This window comes from Apis cerana, linkage group LG1, assembly GCF_029169275.1.
Source record: "Apis cerana isolate GH-2021 linkage group LG1, AcerK_1.0, whole genome shotgun sequence".
In the NCBI taxonomy this organism is placed as follows: Eukaryota; Metazoa; Arthropoda; class Insecta; order Hymenoptera; family Apidae; genus Apis; species Apis cerana.
In genome coordinates this window covers 14,258,041-14,275,628 of record NC_083852.1, presented here as the reverse complement: position 1 = coordinate 14,275,628, position 17,588 = coordinate 14,258,041, and the positions used below count along the sequence as shown (strand labels likewise).

Sequence of the window (17,588 nt, the reverse complement as noted above, 5' to 3'; positions counted from 1 at the left end):
CATGTTATTTCTGTCAAATCAAATTGTGTTAGTTTTATATTTTTCTATTCGTATTTTATACTTGAAAATAACTATTGATATATATTTATAAAATTTTAGTTAATTTTTTTTTTTTTTAGATTAAAATTTAAAATTATAAAAAAAACAATATCTTTTTTCTCAAACAGATTTTGCATTTACGTAGTAGAAACGATACTTTACTATGAAATTTATACATACATATACTTTAATATGCGAAATATTATAGCATGCGCACGCGTGTAGATTATGGAATAGAGAAAAGGTGGTTGGAAACAGCAAATGTAGAATTTTTGTGGTGAAAAGAAAAAAAATATCAATACAGAAAAAATTAATATAATAAATAATATTAATTGTAAAAAATTATACTTTTTGAAAATTGAAAACCTATTATAAGCTTATGTAATTATAGATTTACTTATAATAAAAGAGCTCTTACACCGGCTCGTATCGCGTAACTGTCTTGATCGATTTATTTTTCATTTACTCTATAATGGAAGCTTTGATACCTGTAATAAATAAATTACAAGATGTGTTTAATACTGTTGGTGCTGATGCTATACAATTACCACAAATCGTAGTACTTGGTACACAGGTCAGTTAAAACTTTTTGAATGACGAACAGAAGATAATTTATAGTTTATAATTATAATCTAAATTAAAATTTTTTTTCCTAAAAATAAAAATACATTTGAATAATCTAAAATTATTTAATTGATTTATAAATAATTTAATTTATAATAAATTTTTTGTGAATTAAAAATTTACTTATGGTATTGGTATGTTGCAGTAAATATAATTTTGTTTTCTAGAGTTCAGGAAAATCATCTGTAATAGAAAGTTTGGTTGGTCGATCTTTCTTACCAAGAGGTACTGGTATAGTTACCAGACGTCCTTTAATATTGCAACTTGTTTATACACCTAAAGATGATCGTGAACATCGAAGTGCAGAAAATGGAACATTAGATCTAGATGAATGGGGCACATTTTTACATACTAAAAATAAAATTTACATAGATTTTAATGAAATTCGTAAAGAAATAGAATCTGAAACAGAACGTATGGCTGGATCTAATAAAGGAATTTGTCCAGAACCAATTAATTTAAAGATATATTCAACATCAGTTGTTAATTTAACTCTCATTGATCTTCCTGGTATTACAAAAGTACCAGTTGGTGACCAACCAGAGGATATCGAAAGTCAAATACGGCAACTTGTTTTAAAATATATATGTAATCCTAATTCTATTATATTAGCTGTTGTTACTGCAAATACTGATATGGCTACAAGTGAAAGTTTAAAACTTAGTAAAGATGTGGATCCAGATGGAAGACGTACATTAGCTGTTGTTACTAAATTAGATCTTATGGATGCTGGTAATATTTTTATTAGTATTATTACATTTATTATTATTTAAAATTTTTATAATTTATTATAATTTGTAAAAATATCATTATATAATATTGTAGGAACTGATGCTATAGATATATTATGTGGAAGAGTTATACCTGTAAAATTGGGAATTATTGGTGTAGTTAACCGTTCTCAACAAGATATAATGAATAATAAAAGTATTCAAGATGCATTAAAAGATGAAGCTGCATTTCTGCAACGTAAATATCCTACTTTAGCAAATAGAAATGGAACTCCTTATTTAGCTAAAACTCTAAATCGTTTACTGATGCATCATATTCGGGATTGTCTTCCAGAATTAAAGGTAATACTATAGAGAGTTTTTGAATAACAATTTGTTATACATAGCTAGAAAAACTAAAATAGGCATAATTTGGTAGAACTTATATTTTTTAAAAACAGACGAGAGTAAATGTGATGGTTTCACAATTTCAAACGCTTCTTAATTCATATGGTGAAGATGTTAGTGACAAAAGTCAAACTTTACTTCAAATAATTACTAAATTTGCAAGCAGTTATTGTTCCACAATTGAAGGAACAGCTAGAAACATAGAAACAACGGAATTGTGTGGTGGTGCTCGAATTTGTTATATATTTCACGAAACATTTGGAAAAACACTGGATTCCATACATCCGTTGGCGGGTCTTACAAAAATGGATATTTTAACAGCTATTCGAAATGCAACTGGTCCAAGACCTGCTCTATTTGTACCAGAGGTTTCCTTTGAATTATTAGTTAAACGACAAATTCGAAGACTCGAAGAACCGTCATTACGATGTGTAGAACTTGTACATGAAGAAATGCAAAGAATTATTCAACATTGTGGTACTGAAGTACAGCAAGAAATGTTGCGTTTTCCAAAATTACATGAACGTATTGTTGATGTTGTAACGCAATTACTACGTCGACGTCTCCCACCTACTAATCAAATGGTTGAAAATTTAGTCGCTATAGAATTAGCATATATTAATACTAAGCATCCAGATTTTCATAAGGATGCAGCTCTTGTATCATCTTTATTAAAAAATTCTAATGTAGATCATATAAAACATAATAGGAAAGTTCCTTCTACTACAAATACCACATCAAGTAATATAACTTCAAATGAAGTAGTAAGTAATTATTAATAATATTCATTAATTTATATTTTGTTTGTATTAATATTTTTCTTTATTATATCTTAAATAATGTGTATATAATATGTAAATAATATATATAATAAATATAATAATTTTATGTTTGATTAAATAATATAATATTTAAATATTTTAAGTGTTTTCTAATCAATTTGTTCTGTGTGTTATGTAACTAACACATACATATTTCTAACAGAATGTAAAGTCAATTAATAATCAAGAAGAAGTGGCATCTTTACCTGAACAGAATAAAGATCAACAAGGACATCAAATGGTTTTAAGCAATTGGCTGTTAAATAATCTTATACCTCAAGGAAGAACTGATTCAACTAGTTCGATTGATAATTCTCCGGTAAGAAATCGTGAAAGCAGTACTTCTCCCCATCCAAATCCAAGTTCAAATCCAATAATCGAAGTACAGAAAGCATCTTCACAACAAAAACCTGTAAATCTGTTACCTGAAGTACCAGTGCAAACATCTCGTAAACTGAGCGAACGAGAACAACGAGACTGTGATGTGATTGGTATGGATAGAAATGAATTGTTTTTTAGAAAATAATATTTTATATTATTTATTTATATTATTTTATCTTTTACAGAAAGATTGATAAAATCATATTTTTACATTGTACGAAAATCTATACAAGATAGTGTACCAAAAGCTGTCATGCATTTCTTAGTTAACTATGTAAAAGATAATTTACAAAGTGAACTTGTAACACATTTATATAAATCACATCATGCTGAAGTTCTTTTAAATGAAAGTGAACATGTTGCTGTTAGACGCAAAGAAGCAGCAGATATGCTAAAAGTATATATTTTCATATTTATCATATAAATGATAATATTTTTTTTATATAAATTAAAATTTTAAACAATTTATCGATTTATGTATTTTCATTATAGGCATTAACACAAGCTGGTCATATTATTAGTGAAATTCGAGAAACGCATATGTGGTAATAGAATTTATCTATTATTTACATGATCAGTTTATAGTTTAATTTAGACAGTTTGGTGGTTTAATAAACTGACAAATGAAGTCACATGTATGTCCAAATACTGTATATAATTTGTATTTTTCATGCAAATAATGTTACAATTATAGTAGTTTTTAAGATTTTTTTTTAGTTTTATTTCATTGGTATAAAAAATAAAATACAATCACACCTGCATTTATAATAAATTTATTATAATATTCAATAATATTAAATAATCAAAATATTACCATTTATAACAATGATATTGTTGCCATAATTTTATTTTAAAAGCTTTTTTAAAGTTATGCAAATATTTACATTAAAAAAATTAACTTTTTTTTATAAGAAATTTAAAAGTAAATATAAATGATCATAGATATAAAGCAGTTTGTTATATTTTATAACATTTTGCACTGCATGAAAAAATTAAAAAATTAATAATAGTTAATGTAAAAGATAATAAGAATTTTATTTATGATTACTTGTGATACAGATCCAAAACTATGTGTATGTTGTGTGTTTACTCATGTGTGCATATAATATATATTATATATAATTAGTAATTTTTATTGACTTTTATTATTAAGAGATACAAGCAAATTGATTGTAACACTGTATAATACATTGTTGTGTTTTGATAGTCTCCATATTGGGTGTGATAAAAAATTTTTCAATAAACTGTATATGCTCAAGTAATTGAAGAAGAGGCTGTTCATAATGGCCTTCATGCATTTTAGAAATAGCATTTAATCTTTTTTTAACTGATTTTTCAAGTTGATTTTTTATTTTTTTTAAATTAATTGTCTTAGTACAGTTACATTGTTTGTTTAATACATTTTGCATATGTTTTTCATTTAATGCAATTATGCCAATAATTTCTGAACATGTTTTGCACTTATATTTCATTATTTCGGGTAACGGATATTGCCAATTTTGAATACATGCATCACATGTACATAGAAAACGATATTTTTTCCATAAATATTCGATTCTTGATAACTTGTTTTCACTAAACCAATGTGGTCCATAACAATCAAGAATTTCTGTACCTTTACCAACAAAACGTAATGTTCTTACTACAATTATTCCTGTAAAAAATTATTTAAATTTATTTATAATATATAAAATATAAAGAATCATTTATTAAAAATACAATTTTTACCTGATGGATAAGTATGACGAACAACATTTGGATAACAACTATGATTTATAAGACTAACCGAAGGATAAATTGCTCCACCTATTTGTCTTGGTTCCCAAATATGTGTTTTTTTATCATATATATTTTCCACAATTTCATAAGCATTACAATTAATAGCCTGTAAGTGATGCAATATTGCTACTGCTAAGGAGATGAAGGATTTTTTTAAATAAACAACATCCATTTTACTCAAGACAAAAGTAAAGCACTTTGCCAAAAATATAGCTTCGATAGCACGAATAAGATTTGTTTTAGGTTCCATTTTTGTACAATGAGTTTCTAAATTTAATATAGTACGATAATCGTAAGGACTATAAATTTCATTTGTTCCTAAAGTACTACGTTCTTTATTTATATTTGTAACATAATATTGAAGGAAATTGTTGTCTAAAAAAGGAATTTTTTTTTTTTCGATATTGTTAATTTGTTCAGTTGAAGATAAAAATCCTGAAATTATCATTCTATAAGCTAACAATAAATATGAAGTATTTCGTTGTATTTGTTCGGAATCATTTTCAAAGAAAGCATCAAATATGAAGCATTCATACTGATGATATATTTGCCACGCTTTACTACGACATTTTTCCGAACAAAAAGATACCTGTAGAAGTATAAATTTAATCATATTTTAGAAGTATATTAATAGATTAAAATACGAAAAAATAAATATAAAACAATAGAAATAGATTAAAATTATTTATCCTACTAACTGTTTGACAATAATGGCAAGGAATTTTAACGCTATTACTCGACATTAGAGTAATATGACAATGTAAACAATTACTACCAAGTGCTTCTTTATTTGTACTGAAAGCAAACGGTGTTTCAACAATCAGAACAGATCCTGCTTTGATGTTCTTGGTAGCTATAAGATGTCGACCTCGTTTTTCATCAAATTGTAAAGTAACAGCATCTGAACAACTTTTAAGAATAGTATGTTGTTTCCCATTAAGAGTAGGAATTATTGGTGTATAATTTGCTATCTCGAAGAAAGTATTTTGATTTTTGCTGTATTTTTTACGCAATCTTTTGTCCTGAGAAGATGATTCTTTCAAACTTTTATAGCATTCACGCTCTAATTGCATACATGCTTTTTTATGTTCCAAAAAATCGTTTATACTTTCAGTAGTTGTATTGTAAAGATTTTCAGGAAGTGCAAGCATGCATTCACAATATTTTAAGCATTTTATAAAAGCTTTCGAATTATAATAATAATATGCGCAATCTAAAAGCGCATCTAGAAACAATTTACTACTTACACTGGCCTTAAACAGTGTTTCGGTAAGGATACTACTTTTATTTATTTTTTCGTGCACAATTCCATCTTTAACTATCATTTCGCGATTTTTATTGCAAAGTTCTGCTGCTTTAATATCATCCTTACCCTTATATGATTCAATAATTTTTATATTTTCAATATTCGGTATGCTTATAAGGACTTTTATCATTTCTTCTCTATCTCCATTTTCAGAAAATTTCTTGAAATTATTTGCATACGGTTCTATGACAGAATCATAAGCAATTTTAAAAAATTCACTAAAGTTGATATACCTATGAAAAATTTCAATTATATAGCATATTCATTATATATATTCATCATCAATACATAATAACTGATATAAATAATTTTTTTTGCATAATTTTAACAATTGTATCATGTGATTTTAGATTTCTTATCATTATAAGTTAATTAAAATTAAAATATATAGTATTATATTTATGGAACATTCTTAAAGAATTGATTCTAGAGATTAAAACAAATATAAAATATACACAAATATCGGTTGAATTATAGACAAATGAAATGAGAGAGAAAAAAAAAAGGGTGAAACTCATTCTGATTCATTCACACCGTTATTATATTTTGTTATTGCTTCATTTATTTCATCTAATGCAAATTTAAAGTGCTTATAATTTAATAAATAAGCTGCAATTAATATTTTCATAATAATTTTGTGTTTTTTTGAACTCGAATTAACCCTTTAAAAATATTCTACAAATATATATATTAACATACTATAGTTCAAATAATAATTTTTATGTATCTTTGATGATATAATTTTTTATACATAATTTTTTTATTATGCAAATTAAAATTTTTTATTGATTTAATTTATAAGTGTATAACTTAATTACTTATAAATTAATTTAATTTTTGGAACAAAAAATAAAATATATTTTTTAAGTATATGAAAATTCATAAGAAAAGTTATTTATTTACCCTTTTGTAACAGACATGATTGTTTAAAATATTAATAAATTGTGTAATTTTTAATATACTATTAAATTAACACTCGTATTTTTATTATAAATAGAAGACAAATGAGCTGCGATAAATTCTAAAATTAGATATTAGATTTCGTGCTGGGATATATTCATGATACATTTATATTTATATTTTAACTTAAGATTATTAAAAAATATAATAAACAAATGAAATAAAATTATATTCATTGTTATAATATCATTACTATAATAAAAAAAAAAAAGATTTTTTAATATTCTAATTAAATTGTAATGATAATTTAATAGCAATATATATATTTCAATATTTTCAATTACGAATTCATTTATGAATCAAAATATATATTTTGTAAAATATTTAAAATAATTATAAATTTTTAGATATTCTAACTTAAAATTTAAACATTATTTAATACCACTTTTTTACAGTTGATGTCACTAGTGTAGTATAAGTAACCATTAAGAGTAAACGTCACATGATAAAAGCGGGTGTGAGCGCTTTTCTCTTAATTTGTATATAAAGTGTTCTTATTCTTAATATTTATAAAACTACATTATTAAGTTATATTTTAAAATTAAAGTCAATTATTTATTAAAGTTTTTTCATTTTTCTTAAGAATTACATATAACAACGAAACAAAAATAGCACAATGAGATACATTTTGGGCACTACTTTTGCGGGTACTGCTTCAGCAACAATTCTAGTATTAGGTATTGACTTTTATTTATTTTTTTTTAAATAAAAACTAAAAACAATTAATTATTTAAAAAAATAAAATTAACTGTAAATATTACTAATCGACTATGTAATTTTTTATCTTTATAAAATTTATATATTTTAAATAATATTTTGTAGTATTATATCATCTATTTACTGGAAAAGGTGAACGTGTTAGTATTGCATGGTAAGTAAGCATATTTAAATTTGGTATTTTTTTTATTTAAAACTATAACTATAAAAATATTGTTAAGAGATATTATTAGGTTTTTAGAAAATACCTCGCCGTATATGTGGGCAACTCTTGGTATTGGACTTGCAGTAGCTTTATCTGTTGTTGGTGCTGCATTGTAAATTTAATTTTTTTATAAATAACTTATATTTAAATTATATTATTTGTGTATAAATGTGATATAAATTCATTATTTCAGAGGAATACATACAACAGGAGTTTCAATTATTGGAGGTGGTGTAAAAGCACCAAGAATTAAAACAAAAAATTTAATTTCAGTAATATTTTGTGAAGCTGTAGCTATCTATGGTTTGATTACTGCCATTGTATTATCTGGAATGTTAGAAAAATTTACTGCTGAAGCTATTCAGAAGGAAGAAGTTCGTGATCAAAATTGGTTTGCTGGTTATTTAATGTTTGGAGCAGGATTAGCCGTTGGTCTTGTTAATTTATTTTGTGGTATAGCTGTTGGTATTGTTGGTTCTGGTGCAGCCCTTTCTGATGCAGCGAATTCTGCTCTTTTTGTTAAAATTCTTATTGTAGAAATCTTTGGTTCTGCCATTGGACTTTTTGGATTAATTGTTGGAATTTATATGGTAAGTTATTTAATGAGCATATTTTTGTTTTTTAAAATTCTAATTAATTCATATAAATTTGCAGACATCTAAAGTAAAGATGGGAAATAAAGTATAAATTTAAAATAAATAGCAATATTACATAATATCCATAAAATATTTTTTAGATTCATTATCTTTCACTATTTAGTGATGATTAAAATAAAAATATAAAAATAAAAATAATTATTATGTTTAAACCAATTTAAAATTTGTTATATAAGATTAATATTTTGTTTTTATATTGAACAAATATATATAATTTTATTATGAATAGATTTTAATTATTAATTTGAATAATTTTCACAACTTTTGGTTATAAAGATTTTTATGTATAAATAATTATTTTTAATATTATAAAGTTCATTATTTCAATAGAATCTTTTATTTAAAATATTTTGAGTATGATCATAACACATTCTTTCTTGAATGATTCTCTATTGTATATATATTTTTTAACTATAACATTATGAAATAAATATAACATTATGATATGATATGATATGTTTCATATATATATATATATAAAATATACTATGTATAATATTATTTATGAATTGATTTTTTTATTAGATAATATAAAAAAAAGTTCTTTAATAAAAATATAAAAATTCTTAACAAATATTATATATAAAGTCAAAGCTTATATATATATATATGTATATATATATAATCAACAGTATTAGAGAAAAATTCTTGTTATCCTTGCTATCTAATAATTTATATCTAATGATTGACTATATATGATACTATTATTTTCCATAAACCATTATAGAATGAATATCTTTAAATGCCTTCTCTAAGCACTTCACATATTCACTAGCGTTGCTGTTACTTTTATAACTCGTCACAATAGTTCCCAATTTTTTATCTTGTATCATGTATCTAAACATTAAAGTAATTGTTATATAGATAAAATATTCAAAACTATATATGTTATCAAATTGCAAATGATATATTTGTAAAAATAATAAAGAAAACTCACCCAATTCCATATCCATTTTTTACTACTGGTCCAAAACCACCAGCATATATAATTGGATCTGAAAGAGTTGATGTAGATAAAATATTATTATTTATATTATCATATGCAGAATCTTCAAAAATAGCTGGTTTTAAAGAATTTGAATATTCCCAAATTTTTTTTAATGCAAATAAATGTCTATCGAATCCTTGTCCTATAAAAATAAATATATTTTTAATTATATTTCTTCATCATTTTTCTATCAATATTTATTAATAAAATTTAACAATAATAATAATTTAATATATATAACATTTTAAATTAATATAATATTATAATTACCCATAGCAGCTTCTTTAGAAAGTTCACTGTGAACTTTACTACAATTAATTATTAAATTTTTCAGTTCAGACATGGATAAATTATTATTTTTCTGAGCTATGGCTTCACATGCTCTTTTTGTTTCCATTGTGCATGATCTAAGAGTCTCAGTACGACCATGTTTAAATGCAGCTGTACTACAAGATTCATATGTTGGTACTACACAATTTTTTTGATAATATATAGCTAACTGAAAAGCTAATTGCATAATTGCATCAGAGCTTAAACCAAATTTTTTACATTCATTTTTACCAAAATCATTAAATATTATATGATCAACACTTAGATTTTCAATCCATTTTTCAAACTTCTTTTTTTGTGCATATACAATATTTTGTATTTTACTATCTACAATAAAGTTGAGTTTTTCCACTTCTCCTTTTTGAAGGTATTTAATATCATCAGCACAAAATTTTGGCTGTTTTGTAATATCATATTTTACATTCTTAAAGAAGAGAAAAAAATTAAACTAAAAATTTCTTATTTCATTTCTAAAAAAAGAAAAAGAAAAAATTAATATTTACTTTAAGAAATCTTAATATAGCTACTCCATCTCCCCATGAATGTTCAAAATTTATTCCAGCATATCCATCTTGTGTAACAATTAAAGAAAATGATTTATCAAACCATCTGTTTGTTCCATCCGCATGGAGATATAATCTAATTAACTCATTATAGTCAGTGCCAACATAAACATCATCTAATATCATTACAAATATAGCAGAATCTATTTTTTGTAAAATTTCTTGGTTACCAATTTGTGATAAATATGTTCTAGTTTTGGCCCAAAAATCACGTTCTAATGTTGTAAGTATACCAATAGGACTTTCATTATTTAATAAGGTATCTTCTAAAATAGATTTTAAGCAATTAGCTATAACATTTGGTTGATAAATATAACCATTTTTATCTATTACATCAAAAGAATAAAAATGTCCTTTCCTCATTACAATTATGTGTCTTCCAATTGTATTTTCATAAATTTCATCTTTTACTGATTTTGGTAATCTTGTTGTATTAAATAAATTATGATATTGTGACATATCTAAGGGAAAGGCCTAAAATAACAAATTTTTATTAGAAATATAAAAAAAATTCATTCATTTTTAATTGTGGTAAGATTATTTTACCTTAAATAAATAAGCTCCATACCATCTAAATTCAGAAGGAAGAAATCTTGTAATAATATGAAATATATTATTATGAGCTGTTTCAGATTTTAAATAAAATATTTCTGGTTGTAAAATATTTTCTTTTAATGATTTCATAAATCGTAATGATGATATAATAAGATTTGTAGCTTTTACTAATTGTATATTTTGTTCTGAATTTAAATCTGGTTCAAGAACTAAGAAAGGATTATAGTTGATAGGTAAAGGTTTACGATCTCGTAGATACATATCAAACCATGGTTCACTAATATAACTAGTATTACAATTTTTAGCATCTTTTTCAATTAGTTCCTTATGTAATTTAATACCATCTTTGATCAGAAATTCATTAACATAAATTGCAGTTTTCTTTAACTGTTCTTTAGATAACAATGGTCTTTGAGCATTTAAATATCTTCTACATGTATCTTCTAATTTTGGAATAGGTAAACGTGGTAAAGATAATTGAAAATGCATTGTTGGAGTTTTACTTTTTTCAATATATTGATATTCTTCATTTTTTTTTGTAGATATTCTTCTAAAATAAATATATATTTTTATATTATTTAAATATATTTTATATTTGTTAATAATATAATAATTAAACATTGAAACATAGTTACCTTGATATTTGTAATAATAATTGTACTTTATCTTGATCAATCTAAAATATAAATATTAATATGAATATTAATTATTATGTTAATTAAAATTAAATGTGTGTTATATGAAATTTATGAATCTTACTAGTTTCTTTTCAAAGTAATTATATTTTAATACAAAAAATAGCATATTGTATTTATTTTATACTTTTTATTTACAATTACACACTATATACACAACTTTATAAAAAATATGTGTAATAATATAAAATATTTGTATAATATAAAAAATAAAATATTAATAGATAAAATATATTTCTTTGTATATTTTTATAATACTATTAATTTAAATAATAGCCTAAACTTTATTTCGAAGCACTAAAAATTATTAACTCTTTTTTTGTGCTTTCTAATAATGTTTGATAATTAGAATCCAAAAATATTAATTTTAAGTTTAGAAATTCATTAGTTTAAAAGTTATTTGTATATAAAATTAGTGCTTTTTAAGCACTTTTTGACAAGTTACAAGACACCATATTGGTTTATTTTCCAGTTTGTCCTATGAGCGGAGTCACTGTCTTCATGTGAATGACAGCCATTAAAATCCATTAAATAACATCTTCAAAATTACTGAGTTGGTTAGGTCAAAGTCTTTTTCCGGCCGCCTATGGCGGCCGGTAATTCCAATAATAATTATTATTTTGGTAAGTTATTTTTGTTTCAATATCGAATCAACTTATCGAATAAACAATGTTTGTAATTGTATTATTATATTTTGTGTGAATTAATCAGAAAAACAAAACTTGTATAATCTATATAGCCAAATTTGACTTATCGCGCCTAAATAGTCATTATCCAAATGTAATCCATAACTCCGTTCATTGGACAAATTGTGAATATAAATCAATAAATAATATTCTAGTCATTAACTTTATATACAAATAATTTTTGAATCAATGAATTCTTAAACTTAAAATTAACATTTTTGAATTCTATTCATCAAAAACTATCAAAAGACAAAAACTCAAAATAAAATCACATGATACAATAATAAAGTTGAAACAAAAATTTTGGTAAATAATTTTCCAAAAAAATTAGTTGAAATCGTCTTAAAAATCATTGAAATTTTTAATAGACAACATTTATGACATATAAAAATATATAAAGATATATATATGACTATATAAAAATATTAATCTCTATAATTATATTATATATAGGATGTTAATATATTTATAATACATCTTTCGAAGACCGACTTAAAAGCTAAAATAAACATAAAAATTAATATTTAAAAATATTTAAGGCTTATTTATAAACAATTAAGCAAAACAAAAAAAAAGATTTTATTATTATATCACTATTGTATTTTATTTCTATCATATTTAACATGAATTTAAATTGCTTATAACTTAATAAATAAGTCTCAAACATTTTTATATTTATTTTGGCTTTTAGAATTGATTCTCCAAAAATTACGAATATATTAAAATATATATTATATACAAATATAAAAAAAGATGCAATCATTTGTTTTCAATATATCAATGTTATATGTCTATATATTTTTATTTAAAATATAAAAATGTATAATAATTCTAAAATGTATTTTACTCTAAATTTTTTTTTCTTTTATAATTTTCTGTATTTTTAACAATTTTAAAATATTTTAAAATATAATTTATATCATTATATATGAATCGTTTGTAATATTATATTATTTTTTTTTCTGTTTGATGATAATATAAATATATATATATATATATATATATATAAGATTTAATAAATATATAATAGATTTAATAAATTTTCATAATTTTTTAAATATAAAATTTTATTAAAAATTTAATATACCGTAAAATAATACATATTCACAACAAATATTGCAAAAAAATGTATTTAAGAAAATATGTTTTCCAACCAATAGCAAAATATTGTCTGTGTAATCTAAAGTGTTCGTGATTGGTTGTTTTAATGAATTTCACGAATTTCCCGCTTTTTAGAATGCTATAGAAGCGTAATGGAACATTTAACGAATATAAATAATATATTGTGCATTTTTCAATTTTTTTTCTCAAGATTTATCATAATCTTGTACGATTTCTCTTGATACAGTTAAAATAATTTCGTGATCGATTAAAAATGTGCCTTAGAAAAATGTTAGATATATCATGAAACTTTTGTGCCGAAAAATTTACTATATTTGTGAATATGTACATTATAATCAACGATTTTTAGTGATGTGTAGTGAAATTTAATATAATACGGAGTGCCAAAAACAACAAAACTAAAATATAATTCATTGATATTATATTGTTTGATAAAAAATAAGTTATTATCATGAATGTAAAATCAGCATTAATATCATAAGAATGTAAGGTTAGATATACGTTATAATTTACATTCTGTGTGTTATTATTTCTTAATACATTATTTTATATGATAAAAGTGTTTAAATAAATCAATAGAACTAGAAAAAATCAACAATATAAATAGTTCAAGGACATTCTTCTTCATCATTTTCATTCAGTGTGCATTGTGCAGTGTACAATAGATACAATCTCCAAATATCTACGTGATATGTTTCTACTTTGATTACTGCAAGGAATATAAACATGTTAGTAGAAATAAATTAGCAATTAGGTTTTGATATTTTATATAATCCATTAATGCAAAAATAAAACATAAATATAGTTTTATATATTTTGTAGGGCAGATCGAGATTACGATATGGGTCCAGCTACAGAAATGATGGTAAATGATTTTGATGATGAGCGGACTTTAGATGAAGAAGAAGCTTTAGAAGGTAGTGAAGATTCTCACAACGAGTTGTCCAACTTACAAAAGGTATAATTCTGAGGTGAATGAGTTAAATATTTAACATATACAATGTTCATTTTGTAACAAGTTTCTGATCCCAACTATTCTAGGATCAAGCCTGTGAAATGAAAAAATCAAGCCCATAAATAATTACAATTATGATAAGTTTCTACAACACTTTGGACTCAAAGTGCGTTCTCGTAGTGAGATTCGTATGTTTAGTCTGTTTGTTATATGTGGCATGGTAATCATTTGTGTTTTTGTCTTCTTTCAGGAAGGTGATATGCCACTAAAAGACCTACTTGCGATGTATGGATACGGGGATCCATCAACGGAAAATTCAAACAGTTCAGATCGAATGTTAATTCCATCTGGAAGCGGCGATCCAGAAATTGAAGGACAATATTCAGATAAAGGAGATAATGATGCAGATGATGATGAAGATGATGATGAAGCGGATGCAACTAGTAATGAACCAGATCTCAAACAATTTTATACAGAAATGTTGGTAAAAGGAAAAGATTCATCGTCGTTAGTATCAGGATCAACAATGAAAGGAAATAATACCAATAGTGTAGGTACTGGAGATAATAGCAGACGACATAGAATTCATGACGATGATGAAGATGATGAAGAAGGTGAAGTGGAAGAATGTTCTATGATGGATGGTTGTAGTAACAATGAAAGCACAAGAACAACTTCAACTATTGGTAGTAATACTGCTAAATGTAGCAGTATAACCGCACTTGCTAGCTGTACAACAAATGATAATACTGGTGGTGGAGTAGAAATTAATGTTAGCAGTGGTATGGTAGACGGAGGAGAAGATGGAATAGTTAGTAGTGGTATAGGCACATCAAGATTACTAAGAAGTGTTTCACGACCACAAAGCGAAGAAGAAGAAGATGATTGTGATTATAGTCCAGATGAAGAAGAATGGAAAAAGACAATCATGGTTGGTATTAATTATCAAGCAGCTATACCAGAAGGTCTTTGCCATTATGACGATGCTTTACCTTATGAAAATGAGGATAAGATGTTATGGGATCCTAGCCATATACCTGAAGAGGAAACTGAAGAGTTCTTAGAACGGGCACAATTACCAGCTGTAAAAGGTGGTTCTCTTCCTACAGGGTCACATATCAGAGATGATGAACAAGCTTTATATTTATTGTTACAATGTGGCTATAATCTTGAAGAGGCATTAAGGAGACGAAGAATGAACGTCGTACCACCAACAGATGCTGTTAGTCTGTGGTCAGAAGAAGAGTGTCATAATTTTGAATCTGGATTACGAAGTTATGGAAAAGATTTCCATCTTATACAAAAAAATAAGGTATGCATCATATATAAATTTGAAATATTTTATGATAATAAAAAATATTTATATAACGTAAATTATTATAATAGGTTAGAACGCGATCTGTTGGAGAATTAGTGCAATTTTATTATCTTTGGAAGAAAACAGAAAGGCATGATATATTTACATACAAAGCTCGTTTGGAAAAGAAAAAATATGCTTTACATCCTGGTATCACGTGAGTATTTTCTCTGCTTTATAATATTAATAAAAATATATATATATCCATAAAAAAAATATTTATACGTTTATAAGTTTAAATTATTATAATAATTATATATTTTTTCTTTTTCTTTTTTTTTTATTAAATAAATTTGTAATCAATTAAATTTTAATCGAATTATATAGTTTCTATTGTTACATTTTTATGTTACGATTGAAAACTTGAAGTATGACAAGATCGTTGAATCGTAAGCAGGGACTATATGGACCGATTTCTGGAAGAACAAGAGGGTGTTCGCGATCGTAGCAGTTCACCAAACGTTCATTGTTTACTATACGGTGATGCGAAACGACAAAGGTCAACCGTTAGTGTTCCAAATAATGAGGAAGCAAAATCAGCGGAACCATGGGATGGTTCTGTAATTGATTCTTTAGTAGATTCAAATGGACCGACGCCAGTACCACCGCCACCCCCACCTCCACCTCCACCACCACCGATATCAACTGCTGTAACTGTATCTTCAGGTTCTGTTTCAACTATATTGTCAACATCTATATATTGTACTGCGACAACTCGTCATTCCGATTGTTCACCGTCCGATTCTAGCTATACAAATCCACATATGTGGTCGAATTTAACATCTCGAAATCATTCTACCTCCTGTATCGTAACGACGATCTCAATAAATACGACAACTTCAAGTACTGTTCCAATGGTTACGGCCATTGGAATCACAAGCACGGTTACAAGCAGTTCTACCATCACTTCTACTGCCTCTAATAATTTTTATCGCTCGCGAGTAACGTCGAGAAACAATGATGTGCATGATACACCATCACCGGAGAACATTTTACCTCATTTACCTCCTTAGCGTCGAACACGACTTTCAGGTTTCCAGCCTGGAAGGTATCAAATGTCTTGGTGCGATGTGATTTATTTAACACTCGTGTTATCATTATCGTCATAACATATAATATTCGTTAATACCACGAATTATATTTTTATACTATATCGTAATATGATTATTAATTTCTATAGCGAAAATAAAAAAAAAAGGAAAAAAAAAGTTTTTCGCGAAATCGAAATAAATGATAGCAAATTAAGTAAAATTGGAAAGATAATTGATTAGATTAAGTGGTATATGAACATAAATTACTACAGCTTTTTCCATACTTTCTGCTTTCTACTTTCCTATAACCATTCCTGATGATCCTGTAGATTTACAAAAAGAATACAAGTTTAAAATGTCTAAATAATTCGCATTTTCAGATCTATAAATAATTAAATGTTATTAAAGCGAATGAACGATACAATTACAAAATTGTAGTAACAGATAAATTTATAAAAAATAATAATCGTTATTTAAAACACGTATCTAATTCTTGCTAGTACTGATTGTACAAAAATTTACGATTTACAAATCTGAAAGAAATAGGATTTTGGTAATTTGAAATGGTTAAATTAAATGAAATTTGATGAATATATGCTTCTTTTTTTGTATTTTCATCAAGGATGCACAATATGTTAAATGTGATTTTTTGTTATCTCAATCATTATTTTATCCACACAAAAAAATTTTAAGTACATTT

General features: G+C 24.9%; 5 protein-coding genes across 21 annotated transcripts; 3 read left to right on the top strand and 2 right to left on the bottom strand.

The window, feature by feature from the left end:
• Positions 1-6: 6 nt before the first annotated feature.
• Positions 7-3,692, top strand: LOC108003625 (dynamin-1-like protein). Of its 2 annotated transcripts, none has more exons than XM_017066021.3 (7): positions 7-613; positions 831-1,395; positions 1,489-1,736; positions 1,835-2,545; positions 2,766-3,093; positions 3,169-3,380; positions 3,476-3,692. In XM_017066021.3, exons 1-7 carry the CDS (start codon positions 512-514, stop codon positions 3,530-3,532), a joined length of 2,223 nt encoding a protein of 740 aa, XP_016921510.1. In that variant the 5' UTR covers positions 7-511; the 3' UTR covers positions 3,533-3,692. The 2 variants fall into 2 exon arrangements, with proteins under 2 accessions (XP_016921510.1, XP_016921511.1); XM_017066022.3 differs by having other exon boundaries at positions 223-613; positions 2,817-3,093.
• Positions 3,693-3,999: 307 nt separating this feature from the next.
• On the bottom strand, positions 4,000-7,110 carry LOC108003626 (SET and MYND domain-containing protein 4-like). 2 transcript variants are annotated; one of them, XM_062075332.1, is made up of 4 exons: positions 6,972-7,110; positions 5,461-6,251; positions 4,712-5,351; positions 4,000-4,637 (listed from the first exon to the last, which is right to left on the bottom strand). In XM_062075332.1, exons 2-4 carry the CDS (start codon positions 6,196-6,198, stop codon positions 4,132-4,134), a joined length of 1,884 nt encoding a protein of 627 aa, XP_061931316.1. In that variant the 5' UTR covers positions 6,199-6,251; positions 6,972-7,110; the 3' UTR covers positions 4,000-4,131. The 2 variants fall into 2 exon arrangements, with proteins under 2 accessions (XP_061931316.1, XP_016921512.1); XM_017066023.3 differs by having other exon boundaries at positions 5,461-6,301; positions 6,972-7,108.
• Positions 7,111-7,116: 6 nt separating this feature from the next.
• LOC108003557 (V-type proton ATPase 21 kDa proteolipid subunit c'') lies at positions 7,117-10,284 on the top strand. 3 transcript variants are annotated; one of them, XM_062075455.1, is made up of 5 exons: positions 7,117-7,705; positions 7,851-7,899; positions 7,979-8,062; positions 8,144-8,540; positions 9,929-10,284. In XM_062075455.1, exons 1-5 carry the CDS (start codon positions 7,645-7,647, stop codon positions 9,941-9,943), a joined length of 606 nt encoding a protein of 201 aa, XP_061931439.1. In that variant the 5' UTR covers positions 7,117-7,644; the 3' UTR covers positions 9,944-10,284. The 3 variants fall into 3 exon arrangements, with proteins under 3 accessions (XP_061931439.1, XP_016921355.1, XP_061931434.1); XM_017065866.3 differs by lacking the exon at positions 9,929-10,284 and adding an exon at positions 8,605-9,547; XM_062075450.1 differs by lacking the exon at positions 9,929-10,284 and having other exon boundaries at positions 8,144-9,547.
• LOC108003556 (carnitine O-palmitoyltransferase 2, mitochondrial) lies at positions 8,928-11,942 on the bottom strand. The gene is made up of 7 exons (XM_062075335.1): positions 11,802-11,942; positions 11,678-11,718; positions 11,034-11,592; positions 10,428-10,961; positions 9,865-10,348; positions 9,544-9,736; positions 8,928-9,443 (listed from the first exon to the last, which is right to left on the bottom strand). The coding sequence occupies exons 1-7, from the start codon at positions 11,844-11,846 to the stop codon at positions 9,311-9,313; spliced, it is 1,989 nt and encodes a 662-aa protein (XP_061931319.1). The 5' UTR covers positions 11,847-11,942; the 3' UTR covers positions 8,928-9,310.
• A 283-nt stretch (positions 11,943-12,225) lies between these two features.
• LOC108003559 (mesoderm induction early response protein 1) lies at positions 12,226-17,479 on the top strand. 13 transcript variants are annotated; one of them, XM_017065871.3, is made up of 5 exons: positions 12,226-12,360; positions 14,368-14,503; positions 14,751-15,812; positions 15,887-16,014; positions 16,252-17,479. In XM_017065871.3, exons 2-5 carry the CDS (start codon positions 14,387-14,389, stop codon positions 16,868-16,870), a joined length of 1,926 nt encoding a protein of 641 aa, XP_016921360.1. In that variant the 5' UTR covers positions 12,226-12,360; positions 14,368-14,386; the 3' UTR covers positions 16,871-17,479. The 13 variants fall into 13 exon arrangements, with proteins under 13 accessions (XP_016921360.1, XP_016921358.1, XP_016921357.1 ...); XM_017065869.3 differs by having other exon boundaries at positions 12,257-12,360; positions 14,373-14,503; positions 16,255-17,479; XM_017065868.3 differs by having other exon boundaries at positions 12,257-12,360; positions 14,373-14,503.
• Positions 17,480-17,588: the final 109 nt, after the last annotated feature.